Here is a 17,087-nt window from a genome sequence, read left to right on the forward strand (position 1 = left end):
GCCAGCTGAGGTGGCTCGGGCATCTGGTTCGGATGCCTCCTGGACGCCTCCCTGGGGAGGTGTTCCGGGCATGTCCCACCGGTGGGAGGCCCCGGGGACGACCCAGGACACGCTGGAGAGACTATGTCTCTCGGCTGGCCTGGGAACGCCTTGGGATCCCGCCGGAGGAGCTGGTTGAAGTGGCTGGGGAGAGGGAGGTCTGGGTTTCCCTCCTGAAGCTGCTGCCCCCGCGACCCGACCCCGGATAAGCGGAAGAAGATGGATGGATGGATGGATGGATAATAATAATAATAATAATAATAATAATATCATGGATCAGATTTTATATAGCACTTTTTTGGACACTCAGACGCTTAACAATGGATATAAATTATTCGGAATTGATAATTGATGAATTGATTTAAAAAAATAAAAATAAAATCTCCTGTAATGCAAATAAGAACATGTTTTTGTGCATACCTCCAAAGTCAAAATTAAAATTCAGAACAAATAATATTGCTGATATTATAAATATTTTATAATGAACTTATAACCTTACAGGCCGCTCCTCCTTGCTGACGTACAACATAAGTTAATTAATTTCCGGTTCTGATTCTGGTTCTCTCCACAGTCCAGACACATTTTGCTGTTCAAAAGTGGAAGTTCTCTACTTTAAAGGGGAAGTCAATCCCCCAAAAATGTTCTATGCAGTTCTATAGTCTAAATACAGTATCCTGGTTAATATTGTTATTATATCCAGCAGTTTTTATCAGTATCAGAAGGCGGCCGTTTTGCTACTTGCTGTCGAATGAAGATGACGTCACAGTTGCTCAGGTCTCAGGTAACAACCAATCACAGCTCAGCTTCAGAAATCAGGTGAGCTGTGATTGGTTGTTGCCTGAGCCCTGAGCAACATTGATGTCATATTCAGTCGACAGCAAGTGGCAAAATGGCCGCACCCTGAGAGGGGGGAAAAAAACAGCTGGGTTTTGCTTCATACCTCATATTCCACAAATGTAATATTAATCAGAATGTCATGTTTAGACTAGTGAGGTCACATATAACATATTATTGTCACCCAAGCACTTAATTCCGGTGTTAAACGCCCTAGCTGTGTCGATCAATAGGTTAGCTTAGCATGTAGCATGATTTCTCCATCATGCTCGTTTGTAGAAGTAAATTTTTCCTGAAAATGTCAATTTTGAAATTGTAGTCTCTACAGTGGTTTCTATTAGATCAAATGTTGTTGTGGGTGTTGGGGCACATGCATGTGCGTGTGTTTGCGTGTAAGGGCAGCTGTCAGATCTGTTCGCCGATATGGTGAAAATGACAAGTCACAAAGCGCCGTGGGAGGAGAAGGGAGGAGGTGGGTTGCCTGGGCTGTCATTCACTGCCAATCACGAGTCCAGATCAGCCCACAAATCATCAGCTGGGCCGAGCGAGCAGCGCACATACACATGCGTAGGTCATCACCCACAAATCTCCACGTATACATTCTGTCAAATATTGCCGCATCATAACATAAGCTACTTTATTAGACCCTTGCAGTGACTCTGGCACACCCACACATTCATTCACCTACACGGTCACCACTCTTTACACAGACAGGCATTCAGTCTGACAGAGTAATTATGACGTCCCACTCGGACGGAGCCCAGGGCTGAGAGGTGAGAGTTATTGATCCCACACAGGAGGAAATTTATCAATGTCTAAACGTTCAGCTCTGACAGGAACCCAATCCACTTAGAGCGCAATGTTCAAACTGTTTTAGTACCCAAAAAAAAGCAAGAAAAACTTTGGAAGAAGAGCAGCTAGCAAAGAAACCACTGTGATGGTTTTAAACGGCGTTTGTTGTATTCAAGTTTCTCACCTTGTCAGTTAGTAAGATCTCATTGCTCCTGAATGACCTCTAATGATTTCCTGTGATCAGGGTGACATTTTATCAGTTAGTGGTGACAGACCGAATGAATCTATTGAGATGTTGTTGTTGTACAATAACATCTTAGTACCCATATGATGAAAAAATGGCAGGTCTGTGTTGTTTTGATTAGACTGAGTTTGCTTTGTCAGGTTTTTCCTTCCGTACCTTTTTGGTTTTTGTTTTCACTTGGTCTCGTCAGACCGCACCATGTCCAGTTAGGTTTTTGTTTCCCCTTGGTCTCATCAGACCGCATCTTGTCCAGCTTGATTTTTATTTCCAACTGGTCTCGTCAGACCGCGTCATGTCCAGTTAGTTTTTTGTATCCACTTGGTCTCGTCAGACCTCGTCATGTCCAGTTAGGTTTTTTGTTTCCACTTGGTCTCATCAGACCGCATCTTGTCCAGCTTGATTTTTATTTCAACTGGTCTCGTCAGACCGCGTCATGTCCAGTTAGTTTTTTGTATCCACTTGGTCTCGTCAGACCTCGTCATGTCCAGTTAGGTTTTTTGTTTCCACTTGGTCTCGTCAAACCTCGTCTTGTCCAGTTAGTTTTTTGTATCCACTTGGTCTCGTCAGACCGCTTCTAGAATATTTGCACAGTCAACTGAAAATACATTTTTAAGTGTTCCTTGGTTTCTTTCTGTCTGTCAGTTCATTGTCTCTGTTTCTTTCTTTCGTTGTCAGTCACTTTTCCTTACATTAGTTTAGTTCTCGTTTTGGTTTGTTAAGTTGAATTGTTTTTGCATGAGATTTTTGTTGATTTAGTATTTTCAATTTTTTTTTTTTTTGTAGAAATACTGTTGGATCTTCCTGCACTCATTTTGCCTCCCTGCTTCCTAGCGCGCACGTGTACGTCATTTGTCTTGGCTTCCATCGACTCCCGCGTCATACGAGCACCTGTGGACATCTTCCGGCACCCCGAGGTGATGTCCGCACCTTCATTCTTCTCAGACAATGAGCAGAATCATTTCCCCTCGCTCGCACGCCTCTCCATCATTATCGGCACGCGATTATTGATCAGGACCTCGACGGTTAAATTAGAAGCTATTAGTCAAACTCTTTTTCAAAAGATGTTGATGGAGGTTGTTTACACTATATGATCTATTCTGGAAATTCTCCTGTTGAGTCGATTGATTAGGTGAACGCAGATGAGCCGGCCCGTTCCTCAAGGGGCTCCTACCACTGCGTCAACATTAGTTCAAGGAAGCATCCAGGTAAAATCTACAACACTGAAGTTAGAGAGCAAAAACAGCTGCCTCACTTTTTTTTTTATGTTTGTCCCCCAGGCCTATCCTACTAAAGAGAAGTAATTTGGCTTATCTTATCCCAGAGACCTAGCAGCTGCTTTTTATTCTTTTTGTGAGGTCTTTTTTTCTCATTTAGTCCAACAAAGATTGTCCTCATAGATTGACCTTCTCTCGTGCCTGCAGGCCGTTGCCCTCATGCCAGTAACTAGATAACACACTCTATCAGAGATTTGAGAAAATCATTGGGAAAGCAGTGGTGCTGATAGTGGCATCAATCCTAACCTGACACCAGGCTGGGTCAACCATTTATCTCTGCGCACCGCCTCTGGTCACAACGGCGGCCATCTTGCACCGCGACATCCTTCTTTAATAACCTTGGCCACGTCTCTTTGCAGATTGAGAGGCGCGACGCCACTCATCACGCCGGCTTTGTTCGCCTTTTAACCTGAGAAAACAGCAATTTTTGTGTGACGGCTGAGGTCTTCACACGGATGTTATTCCGCACCTTCAACTTTATGTATGTACATTATATCCACTATTTTATTCCTTGCACTTTTTTGACGCGCGACTCCTTCCACATTTTTCGACCGATGCTCACCATTCCAACTTCAACATGTTCAAAAAATTCACAACAGGTGTGCTTCTATTTTTCTTATTCCGAAAATTTGTGGTTTTCCCAAAATTCAAAAATTTCAAGCCAAAATTCACAATTCCTTCCCAATGGCATATTCAGCTTACATTTTAATCATTACCATTTCAAATTCAAAACATTCAGGCATTAGGTAACCTTGGGAAAGATTTTGAACATTTCAAAATTTCACGCATACCAAAAATTTAACATTTTTCACAGTAATTTTCCCAATTTTCACCCCCCCCCCCTCCCCCCCAAAAAAAAATCTACATTACTCACATTTATTTCTACATTTATTCAGTGATTCATATAATTCCAATTTCAATATACTCTGAAAATTCATCCTTCAGGGCTAGTATTTTCATCATTCCAAAAATTACAATTTTTCACAAAATTCAAAAATTTTCCACCAAAGATTTACTTTTAATTCCCAATGGCGCATTAAACTTAACAGATTCAAATGGTTCCTATTTAGACTTTAAATCTTTCAGCACATTCAATTCACCTTGTAAGATTTTCAACATACTATAAAAACTCCCACTTTTCAAAAATTCTAAATTTTCACCATTAAAATACCCACAAATAAATTCCAAATTACAATTCCCCTCCCTCTTAATTCCCACATGACCGATTCAGACTGTTCCAACTTTAAAATTTTCAACTTATTCCTGCTGCAATTTTTTACATTTCAAAATAAAAGCCAAAAATTACGTTTGCTGTTGTTTATTTTCCTCTAAATTCTACATTTTTTTTTTGACCGATTTAAAACATTCCAACTTTAAACTATTCAGTTTATCCCTACTGTATTTTTCTTTCAAAATTCCAAAATAAAAGCCAAAATTTACATTTTTTTTTGTTTTTCTCCTCTAAATTCTCCTTTTATTTTTTTTTATTTTATTTTTTTTTTGGGACCGATTCAAACCTTTCCTATTTCAACCTGTTCTGCCCCGTCCAGGTCATTATTTATCATTCCACATCATTCAATATCATTCCCAATAATTGCACAATTTAAAAAAAAAAAAAATTTCAGCCTCTTAGCCTTCACACACCATTTCTTCAGAAATTGCATTCTGTAGTTTACACATGTTTTTAACTGGCCGAAATTCTCTGTTGTGAGGCACGCGCGAGTCCAATAAGAAATCCAAACTCGCAAACTCGTTAGCTTTGGAGTTAATGGCGGCGCCCCTGGCATTGATTCCCCTCGGTGTGTGACTTAAATGCTTCTATATTGGTGGAGGGAGATTCCCAGAGGCCTCCTAGAGCTCAGATCATTGTTTTTCACTTACTAACAATGAACTTATGATCAGAGTGCTGCAAGGCGTTTGAAAAATGCCCTGTAGGATCATTAAAAAGTGTGTGTGTGTGTGTGTGTGTGTGTTTGTGTTGGAGGCCGGCGCAGCAGCAGCGTGTGTGACTGTGTGTCCGAGGCTCATCTCGAATGCTCGGTGGCACAGCCTGCGATGAGCGGGGCGGTTAAATGGGGCGTCATCAATCTCAATGAAGTGCAATTATTTTCTCACTTATTAATCATTGTGGGCTAATAGCTAGTGGCAAAGCTAACGCTTGCCATTTGTCAAACTTAGCAGATTTCTGTAATTTTGTTTCCCCCTCTCTCTAATGTTTGTGTGGACGTTGGCGCAATAAGTCTGTGCCTCAAAGTGTCTGACGCTTACCTGCACCGCCCCAACGAAGTGAACTTCTTTTGTCATGTGAGCGATTCTCTCCATTTTCGGGCTGAGTGACCATTTCATGGTGGGTGGCTTTATTTGCTGTCTGACTGTGGATGCTTAACGACACCGAAACCCACAGGTTCTATGTGGAAAGTGTTATGTAGTGTTGTCAGGGCAGGCCACTAAAGGCAACAAAATTTGTCTTCATTTACTGCCATTTAATTAATCAAGCTTACTGGTGTTTTTTTTTTTGTTTGTTTTTTTTTTGTCTGTCAGCAAGTGTTTCATTTTTGAAGTATGCATTTTCCTTATGTTGGGTCTTAATATTTGATTTCAGATTAAATGTGAACCACATTTCATAATTTGAATGTGAATGGGAGGCAACGGCGATGCAGAACACAAATTCGAGTATCATGTCAGTGTGATTGTGCACCGGGTACACCGGGAAGAGACAGTAGCATCATCACAAGGTCTTGTGGACGTGATGGGTGTGACATTTTCACACGGCAGTCTCGAATGCAGCACTTTATGACGAGGAAGAATCAATGTGCTGTTATTGAGTGACATCTAGTGGTAGGAAAGTGATCTGCTAGAACCGGATAATTTGATCAGTCAGACAGCCATACTCAAAAAAATTGAATACTGTATGCACATTTAATTTTTAATTTTTTTTTTAGTATTTTTTATTTTATTTTATTTTTTTAGTATGACAATGTGATCTTGATGACAGGGTGGACATTATTTCCTAATGTTAGCATTTAAAGATATCATGGTGGACTTTCATTTAGCAACATCATTCATTGAGCTGACTGTGTCCTGTTTCACAAATGATTTTTTTCAACTGAAAGGTTTAATTGATGTTTCACTATGACAGTGAGTTAAGCTTGATAACATCCAACTCCATGCGTAATGTGAGGGAAATTATGAAATGAGTTATAAATATTTATTCTGCAGGCGGCCATCCTTTTTTTCCAGGTTGAAGAAAGGACAAAATGCTGATAGTGATGTCACTGAAAGCATCAGAGGGCTTTTTAAAGGGGCAGTTACTCCATAATAACAGGGTGGACAGCATATTGTAATTGTTTAATGTCATGATGGAAAGAGTGTCTGCGTGTTCAAAACGACTCATTAAAATGATTCAAAAGGATGGAGTATATTTTCAGAGATTTATAAATTATCCAATTCAATTAAGCCCCCAAATTATGAGTCATTTAGCCTACACCAATTTATGCATGCCAGCAACGTGACAGGCAGAGCAACTAAATGTTTTCCCACGAGATGGCGAAAGGTGCATTCTGTTCTCCAAAAAGAAGCAACATATTTTATGACCCCCCCAGCTCTTACGTCTATCTAGGACTCAGGACTCATCAAACTAGGGAAACGTTTTGTTTTGTGCTGTTTTTGCAAGGCGTTCTCATACAGTATTGATTTCCACTGTAATATCATATATTAACCACTAGATGTCGCCCCCGAAACAGGAATGAAAATAAATAGACGACAGAACCGTAAAAACACTAATTTACATATTTTGAATATTATCAAGACGGTGCATCGGGTGATTGCTCATCCAACAATTTAGGTATTATAAAATACAGTTAAAAGGTGACCAATATTGTGCAATTTGGGAGTGTTTTTGGTACAGCTCATACAGGAGACACTGCTGTTACGTTATTTTATGGTAGGCTAGGTTAATTAAAGTAATTAATTAAAAATAAAACATTTTGTTCACGACCATATAATTTATTTGTTGCCTTAATTTAGTCCCCCAACCAAATGTGCACTTATCATTTATATATATTTTTTTATCAATTTTTATTAATATCTCGTCATATTTCTCTATGAGCAATAAACAAGAAGTATTGGAAAAATAAAATTTTTTAAAATACATCAACATTCAACTTTTTAAATTAAATAATTTAATTATGATCAAATTAAAAATAGATAAACTAAAATATGTGCATGAATTACTTTTAATATTCTAAAATAGTTGCAAAAATTTTGCACGTTTTTACAAATGTTTGTATAAGTTGCTAAATTATCAAACTTGACAGTTCGACTGCCTGGATTTCTCGACGCGTTGCTATGGCGACCGATCCAGTTGCGCTTTGCCTTTCAAGGGCCTCCCTCACACGTGGTCACTGTGACCCCGCCCACACCCACGAGGCTTCCCGTCGTTGGCTCCGCCCACCGCGCTGCAAAGTAGACGGCACAGAAAGATAAACAGAAGAGACTGGGGCACGGTTCGACTACTGTATTGCGCGCAATGTTGCTCGCGTCGATCGTCTACTTGGTGCACGACTTTTAACGTCGACTCTAGTTGCAGATTTGCACAACTCGCGTGGATTTTGTCAGCAGCAGTACGGAGATGCTTGCTTTTCCGCTGTGTGTTTTTGAGAGGACGCAGGGTGCAACGTTTGCAGCGTGACTTTGCCTTGCGGCCAGTTGACGCGTGTTAAATAAATAAACCTACTCGAGACTTGCTCGTCGTGCCTGCGCAGGTGTGTGCAGCGCGCGGGTTCTCTCCATGGAGACCCCGCGGCCGCGCTGTTCCTCTCAATCCGCGCGTTAAAGGGACACCGAGAAACGCACTGCATGGAGACGAGTCAAGAGCAAGACGGCATTTCCTTTCCCGTGCCTTGTTTCGGGGCTTGCCCCGCCAGAGCGGCTGATGTCGGCGGGGAGAGCACCGTCACCGCCCGCGCAGGTGCTGCCGGAGCCTCGGGGGTTTCGGTTCCAGTGGCCGGGACTTTCTGGCAGGATTCCGTGATGGCGGGCGGGGGGCACGTCGGCCACGCTTCCGGGAGCTGTGCGATGGACGGCGGCGGCGGTCTGCTTTCCACGGGCAAGTCGTGCAAAAGCAGGCCGGTGAGTGTCGCCTACGTGTTCAACAATGAGGCCAACCAGCAGAACAATGCCGAGTGCATGGCCTTGCAATGCCTCAAGGACGCTTGCGAGGCAGTTGGCAGCAAACTGGAGACGGTCCACTTTGGGAAGCTGGACTTTGGAGAGACGACTGTCCTGGACATCTTCTACAATGCGGGTAAGGACGGACGTTTGCTCCAGTGTTTCATGCATTCATCTGTTTGGTGCAAGGGAATGTCGTTCTTTATGACTACATGGTGCTGGAATGCGCGACATGTCCAATCTATACTGTCAAAGGTCACACACCTGCATCACTTCTTTCCGGGAAAGTGGATGCCTGCAGGACAGGCTGCTCCGGGCTCAGCAGTCAGCTTTGCATGCCACTACTTGAGGCTGCAGCCCTCACTCCTTTTAGATAATGTTGTTGACTCCCGCTTGAACGCACGTGAAATCACGAAAGTTCACAGTGTTATTGTGCTTTTGAAGTGTTGTGTGACTTAAAAGGTGTATAGTCCAGGGAAAAAATTGGAGTCACATAACTCATGATAGGAAACTATGTTCTTTGAGAAGTGCTTCTCAATTATTATAATTTTTTTATCCCCCCCCCCCCACTCTCACCCCAAAGACAAAATATTTTTCACCTTCCAGCTCTCCGTTGTGACTATAAATATAGGATCATTTCTATATAAAATTGTTTGTAAATTTTTTTGTTGTAAAATTTCTCTATAAAAAGTACGCCCCGAGAGAAGAGCTAAATACTCCTTGCACACTCACTGACGAGGAGCGCGCCACTGCCACCTACTGTAGTGGATGTGCAATTGCACTTTCTTCTCATACATTTTAAAGGCATATTTTTTGTAGTTAACATGTAGGGCGCAACAATTAACCTAATTTAAATATTTTATGAAACATGAAAAGATGCCGGGATATTTGTATTGTTGTAATCTAATGTATGATTTACTGACTTTTCTATTAATTTATAGAACTCATTAACTCCCAGCCATTTTCACTGAAGCAACCCCTTCGCTCCCACCTGTTTTACTGGATTTTGATTGATTTTACAACGCCCACAGAATATTGTGCTCTATTGCTATAAAAACATGGACCCAACTACAAGAAACATTAGTGTCTTCTTTAATCAGGAAAAAAAGTATTTTTGTATTTGTTAACGTTTTGCATCAATTAGCATTAGAATATAGCTAATTTTCATCATTATTCACAAACCTGTTGAAAACATTGGGGAAAAAAACTTGTTGCAACATGGCCCTGGCTGATCTCTAATACTCTGCTGCCACCCGCTGTCTGTTGTTTGTAATAACTACCATTGCTTGAAGCAATCTCTTCAGGTCAGAAGCTGCATCAAAGCCTTCTTTATGCTCTAGCATAAAAAAACGTATAAATACGTTTTGGATCCATGGCAATCTTTAAAATAGAACATGTTTCTACGTTTTTGGAAGCAAATGAGTTAAGAAATTGATTTTTATTGATCTTACTCTAAATTGCTCAAAGTGCCAATACAGTACTGCAATTCTCACTTAATAAAATATTAGTGGCACATTAAATGCAACAATACAACAACAATGCAACAAAAAATTGACTTCAGAACATTACTTTGCTGGTCATACAACTACAGTAGTTCCCCTTTTTTCCCTCCCCCATTTGTTTATCTTGTTCTGAACTTCAGTGGAAATGTTTCCCGGTTCACACGGGAGGGCCGAGGTATTTTTCCCAGAAGCGCGCAGTATCTGCTCATGCACACTGTGTCGCCTCTTCCTGCACGTGCGCGTGCAGTGAGTAATGAAAGCTCGGCACAAAAATCTCGTGCCAGGTTCCCGGCCAGGCAGCAGTTGTGGGTCGGCGCCGTCAAATGTAACACGAAGGTGGTGGCCTTTAACTATCTAGGTCACGTGGTGCTGTGGAAAAGACGGATTTGGCCAAGAGGATGTACAAACCTTGAGCATATAGACTCAAAGTGGAAGCTGCACAGCTGTAAGAAAGATAAACTAGAGGATGCCACGTTATGTTTTCGCTCTCTCTTCTATGCAAATAAGCTAACGATGGTTAGTGTAGTGTTAAAACAGTCGCTGTAGCCTCGATCGGTGTTAGCCACTTGGGCTACATTCCAAGTTGCTGCCTTTGTGACGACACGCTCGCTGAGAGCAAAGTGCACAGTGGTGGTTTCGAGTTTCATTTGCTCAAAGACAATGAAATGTTTTGGCTTGATGGACAAGTAGAACGCCTTGTCTTAAGTGACAAGCAGCTTTGTTGATAATAGCTATTGTACTTGGTTGACTGAAAATGCAGTACATCTATCATAGAAAACAAAAACGAAGAACTGCTTCTGTGTAGGATGCATGTAACTATGTACCTATTAAATCTCATTCAGTGCCAGCCATTCTCTTCTTTACCCTACCACGTGTGTACATGAGATTGAATGTCTGAATTCTTCAGACAAAAATACGTCCTTGAATGGGAACTAAACCCAAGCTAGCCAAACTTTGCGATATTTTCTTTATCTGATGCTGTTTACTTAAATGTATGAAATGTATATTCTAAAAAAAACTTTTGAAACATCCAATCTGTTCACTTAGGAAGGTTAAGTTTGTATCTTTTCACATGCTAGTAGAGAATGTTACATCATGTCAGTCGTTTCAGGTTTTATTTACTAAGAAAACAAGAGTTTTTAAAGGGATAGTTCGGATTTTTTGACATGAATCTCTATTTCATCCTCACCTCCAGTGTGTGCGATCATAACTGACTTACCCCTGACAGTGTTCTGTGACACGAGTTCTGGTCCGGTGTTGGTCAAGAGGAAAATAGTCCAGCAAGTTGGCTTGGGTCACGGAAATAAAGCGTTTTTCTTCGAAAAACAATTTGTGTTCAAAAGAGTGATACATTTGCATCACTAAACTCCTTTCTGAAAAAAGTCAGACGCCATTACCTCCGGGCACTACTTTACTGTTCATTCGTATCACTGCGCGGCGCCTCGCATGCAGCTGATAGATGCGTACTAATCTACAAGTTGTTTGCTCTTTTCGACGGCGGAAGGCGCGCGGATCAGCTGTCTGCAGCTTCGATCAGCTGTCTACAGGGCGACGTGCAGTGATACGAAGGAACAGAAAAATAGTGCCCGGCGGTAATGGCGTCTGACTTTTTTTCAGAAAGGAGTTTAGTGATGCAAATGTATCACTCTTTTGAACACAAATTGTTTGTAGAAGAAAAACGCTTTATTTCCATGACCCCAGCCAGCTTGCTGGATTACTGTCCTCTCGACCAACACCGAACCAGAACTCGTGTCACAGAACGCTGTCAGGGGTAAGTCAGTGCTGATCGCACACACTGGAGGTGAGGATGAAATAGAGATTCATGTCAAAAAATCCGAACTATCCCTTTAAATATTCAGGAATAAAAAGCAACACCGTCACTTTTGTGCAGAATCTGGTCTGTTTTCACATTGTTTTATGTTTTTTCTGCGAACCGTATAGCTTATCTTGCTCGCTGGCCGGCGTTAGCGGCTAATGGCTAGCAGCTAGCTAGCTGCTCTTCAGTTGCTTCACGATAGCGGGGCCGACTTCTTTTCAAAGGCAGTCTAGTAGGCCTAAATGAATCGGCCTGGTACATTTTCAGTTCTTACCAATCCATATTTAAATGAACAAAACAGGCTTAAAAATCCAGACTTTGAATTGTGAGGAACAATACTGACAGTTCAGTTGAGCGCCATGGCCGGCAGCAGGGACGCTTTGACTCGTTGTACTTTGTGCATCTTGTTAATTTCTTATTCTACAAAACAATATTAATTATTACACATGATCCTCATGAGAACAAGCAGTATAGAAACATGATTGATGGCCGGTATGCATAATATCACCCATAATGACTCAATTAAAGAATGCACTGACTAGTCTGCATTATTAATAATGATTCTATCGGGCGTGAGTGCCCATCAGTTGCACAGCGAATATACTTAATATGTCTTGACATTGACTTCTTATTTAATCTGCTCGTGCAAAGAATGTTGTCAGTGATTGGCCTTGGGGTGTCGGATCATTGCTCTGGTATATTGAGTTTATCGCTTGCATTGCACAAATTTATCATCACATCCGACATGTTGAAAGTCCCCCATTGTCTGTCGATTACGTCATATCAGCAATTCCCCTTTCTGCCTTTGATTTTCATCCTAATCCAGACAGAGTTCAACTTGAACCTTCAAAGTCTTCATGTTGTAAATTTAGTTACTGCAAAATGACCCCACTTGTAGTGCCTTTGTGCTCATGATTCAGCTTGGAACGCTTTTAAGATCGTCCAATGCATTTCTTTCAGCCTCCGTGCTGAAATCCCATCAGCTGGCCCCCTGCTAAGTTGTTTATCCCCTCTTGTTGACTCTGCACGCTCAGTTGCGTGTCAGGTGAGAGAGCACAAGGTCACAACCAATTAGCCCTCAGGAGCAACTCCTTATGGCACGTGAGGGCGGGGCTACACTCTCAACTCTCTCTTCACTCAAAAAGAACAGACTTCTTGCCTCAAGTTTAGAAGCCAAATCTGGCATCTTTACTGTAATACATTTCTGCACAATTTCACCATCAAATGTAATTCAAGAGGGTATTTGTCAGACAAGCTGAACCTGTTGCAAGAGCAGCTTTCACTTGGTTGAAGCAGTTTCAATCCCCCAAGCGCTGCTTAGAAATGTCAGGGGCAAGTAGCCAACAGCTTACAGAAAAACAGTGTCGAGTGAAACTACTGAGTCATGATCGTGCAATGATTAGGTAGCAGCTCAAGTGACTGGCATAAGTACTCCATTTAAGAATTTAGGATGAAAGTGCATTTTAACGTTATAAATCTTCACAGTTGTCAGTTAGTAGTTCCTAGCTGGCTTTTGCTAGCATGCTGGTCAGCTGAACTGTCATCTTGTTCTCGGTACTCCTTCCCCTTCCTTGGAACTAGGGCGAAGCAAGTTGGCAAAAAAAACAAAAAAATTCAAGGGGACTTGAGGTTAAAAAAAAAAATCAGGCGACTGGTAGACTGGCTGCATTTTCTGCATCATATGATTTATTGTAGTTTTGTTTTGCACATGAAAGGAAGCATTCATCTTTCATGGGTGGCACTGCCTCTGAATGTCTAAATAAGCATTGTCTGCCACTCTAGGTCCATACTACAATTTTCAGTGCAAAATGAAACTTCAAAATTAATGAGTAAACATGGGGCTGCGCGATTATGAAGAAAATATTAATCACGATTATTTTTGGTAATAATTGAAATCGCGATTAGGCCGATCATTCATTTTTTGGCTCAAAACAAGAAAATGTTTAAACGTAAAAAACATCAAGACAAATACAATTCTTTGAGACACTATAATTATTAGGGGTGTGCCAAAAAATTGATTCATAAAATAATCGAGATTCACATTTATTAATCGAATCGAATCGATATTAATATCCCAAAATCGATTTTATTTAATTTAGAAATGAAGAAGTAGGGGAAAAGGCAGTTGTAGCCCACATCCTGTTTTTGTGGAAAAGGGCACTTACAATACAAAATTAATAAATGTTTAAAAAAAAAAAAAAAAGACACTTTAGTGTCTCTATTTGTCATTTTGTCTTGCAAAGCAGACTGGAGTAGATCATGACAATGTTGTGTATATCTGTAAATTGAAGCATAAATCATTTGTCAATCAAATAATTTGAATTGAAAATCGTTTGAATCGAGAATTGAAAATCGATTCTGAATCGAATCGTAGACCCAAAAATCGTAATCGAATCGAATCGTGAGACAGTCAAAGATTCTCAGCCCCAATAATTATGCACGTTCCTTTTGGATGAAGCAAAATGTATGTTATTTTTAAAATCATTAAAAAGGTACAAATGTATAAATTTAAAAAACTCAAAATTTGTATTAATCGTTTTTTTTGACGATTATGCTGATTTTGTAATGACTGAAATAATTGAAATTGCAATTTTGATTAATTGCACAATCCTAGGTAAACATTTTACAATCATGATTAAAAATATAAATGTACCCAAGAATTTAAAATTTGGAATAGATAATTTCTGACTGATTAAATATGTAAGCGTATCATGTTCAAGTGATTGATATGCAGGAAAGTCCACATTTTAAATAAATGTTGGCAACAATCCAGTTAATTTAATCATATAGCAGCCTAAATTGTGTTAACGATTAAACTTGGATTCTGCAGCTCTAGTTATTGCCATGTTAACGTAACTGTTGTTGATGTTTTAAAATAACCGTAATATCGATGCTAATTTCTGTGTATGTTAGCATAAAGCAGTGTTTCTCAATTCCGGTCCTCAGGCCCCCCTAGCCAGCCTGTTTTCCATGTCTCCCAATTGCAACGCAGGTGAGGATTGTTATCAGGCTTCTCCAGAGCTGGCTGATAAGATGTCATTGGAATCAGCTGGATTGGGAGACAAGGGAAAACAGGCTGGCTAGGAGGGCCTGAGGACCGGAACTGAGAAACACTGCCATAAAGCTATCAGATTTCTGTTAGGCAAACAATAATGGAGTGATGCTGTGTTATTTATGACAACAGTTAGCTTTTCATTTGGAGAAATGTTAACTTTCTGGTGAATTAACATTCCGAGAGAGCAGAATACAGAACATAACAATTACCAGTAAAGTAAAAAATATATGTATACTGATGATCCCACAACGAAATATGCTCAACAAAAATTATTGTGTCCTGTTTTCGGCACGATGAGGGTGGGCACTTGGTAATGGGTTAATCGTCGAAACTTTACGGTATGTTGACACATGAAGATCATGCAAGGATATTAGGATGAGCGGGTCTCACATTCCATTGCAGAATGCTGGCGGGATCTCAAGTCACACAATTCCAGTCCTTATGTGCAAGTCACAATGGTCTCTCTTTTTTTGTGAAAGTAAAACACTGATTCGAAATACTTTTGCTGATGTTGAGGTCAAATTCTTTAGTCCGCTTTAAAGGTAGCCAGGGTCTAACTCTACCGCTGTTTTACAGCCAGACCTCATTTTCTGCACTGGAGGTGATCGTGGTCAAGAGCGCCACACCACACCTTATTACTTGTGCTCGTGGAAATTTGGCAGAGAACTTAAAACGTTTTTTTTTTTTTTTTTCCTGCAAAGAAAACTCATTTTTTGAGTGTGGGAAACAATTTCCAGCGGAGCACGGAGACAGTAAATCCTCTGTGTATTCAGGGTGGGACTAACTCCAGCGCAGTCTTCCCGCAGCTCTCACACTGACATTCACCTCTTTCCCCAGTAGACTAAAACCCTCAGCAGCAAATGACTGATGGCTCAATCTTTTACAGCGGTTCTCCCAGCAGTCTCCATGGTTATAACATCTTCTGCTGTGGTCCAATGTGCTTGATTATAAATGTATTTTAGTCAAGCCCTGGCAAACTGCAGGCCCACACAATTGACCCACCTGAGTGAACACAGTCGACTTTATTTTTTGCTTTTGTAGTTGAAATGCTTTTAAAATGGTAGAATCACTATGATTGTAGCCCATAAAATATTTTTCCAATTGCCAATTATTGTCTATTTATCCATACATTATTTATATCACGGACCCCCCCCCCCACACACACACACCCCTCCTTGTCCTTCCTCTTTTTGTTGTATCTAAGAAACTCGGGGCGGTAATTAGCAAACTTCCACAGGGCTCTACACTAACTTTTCGACAACTAGCACTGGTGCGAGTAACATTTTTAGTTGGTCGCACCATTTTTTGTGGAGGTGCAGCATCATCTTAGGCATACGCAACTCGATATATTTGCAAAATATTTCATTGGAACACGAGGTTTGCCTGCAACAGCAGTGGCTATCAAAAAAAGTTAATAATTTCATATAACTTAAATCGTGAACATTATCTTGTTTAGCTCAGTAAAAGTCAGTACTGCAGCTACCACACCACACCCGCCATTGCTTTCCCGTTACAGGAGGCGGGAAGGGGGCGGGATCATTTGAACTCTCCAAGCCAAGCTTGCATTCCCCAATGCGTGCGGATCTGCCATAATATTTTGCGAGTGGCAAGTCACGCCAACATTGAACCATATTTACAATTTAATATGGACCACCATGGATGAAATATTGCGAATCACGACCGGCTCGCGAGTCGTGAAGCTATTTCTGAATGGAGAGCTCTCATTCAAGTGAATGGGAACACACGACCAGCGAACGTTGTGCACTCATTTTTTGTTGTTGTTTTTTTTAAACCACAAACATTACAAATCCATCCACAAGTACCATTAAAATTGTAAATATAGTTCAGCGTTGTTGTAAAAGATTATTACATTGATTGTATGTACCGTATTTTTATGTCTTTGGCGAAGACCGGCGGGCGCCTTTGCTTCTCTCGCGCAAACAAGGAAATGGTCGTGTGCCACAGCGTTGCTCTCTGTCAATCAGATTACAGGTGACGACATGACCCCCCTCGTCTCCTGACGACCGGCGCTGCAGAACAACTGCCGAAAAGGTTCTAAACAGCAGTTACAACGGAACCGCTCGGCCCCGAAAGAGTCCCATGGAGACATCCGGGGACAAAAAAATGCCGCTTCCGTGTGGAACCGGTCCGGTGGAAAAGCGCCATATTATATATGTTTGTATGTAAATTGGAGTCTGCGCGGTGCGCGTGTACACGTATGCTGTGCCGATCAGGAAGTAGCAATCACATTGCAACGGGTCATGTCACTCAAATACTATATGCCACGGAAGAGGCGGGACTGTTTTTTGCACATCAGTTTGTTTCCGGTTAGGTTTGCGACGTGTGGGCTGCGTCCAAAATA

At 41.0% G+C, this 17,087-nt stretch overlaps 1 protein-coding gene across 2 annotated transcripts in view; it reads left to right on the forward strand.

Moving 5' to 3' along the window:
- The first annotated feature begins 7,658 nt into the window (after nt 1–7,658).
- The window catches only part of map3k5 (mitogen-activated protein kinase kinase kinase 5), a 61,315-nt gene continuing 51,886 nt past the window's right edge, over nt 7,659–17,087 (forward strand). For both annotated transcript variants that reach the window (XM_077509851.1, XM_077509852.1), the window contains exon 1: nt 7,659–8,488. In XM_077509851.1, the coding sequence (XP_077365977.1) occupies nt 8,041–8,488 (448 nt within the window). In that variant the 5' untranslated portion in view covers nt 7,659–8,040. The remainder of the gene's footprint in view (nt 8,489–17,087) is intronic.

The sequence above is a fragment of the Festucalex cinctus genome, chromosome 21 (genome assembly GCF_051991245.1).
Source record: "Festucalex cinctus isolate MCC-2025b chromosome 21, RoL_Fcin_1.0, whole genome shotgun sequence".
Taxonomy (NCBI): Eukaryota; Metazoa; Chordata; class Actinopteri; order Syngnathiformes; family Syngnathidae; genus Festucalex; species Festucalex cinctus.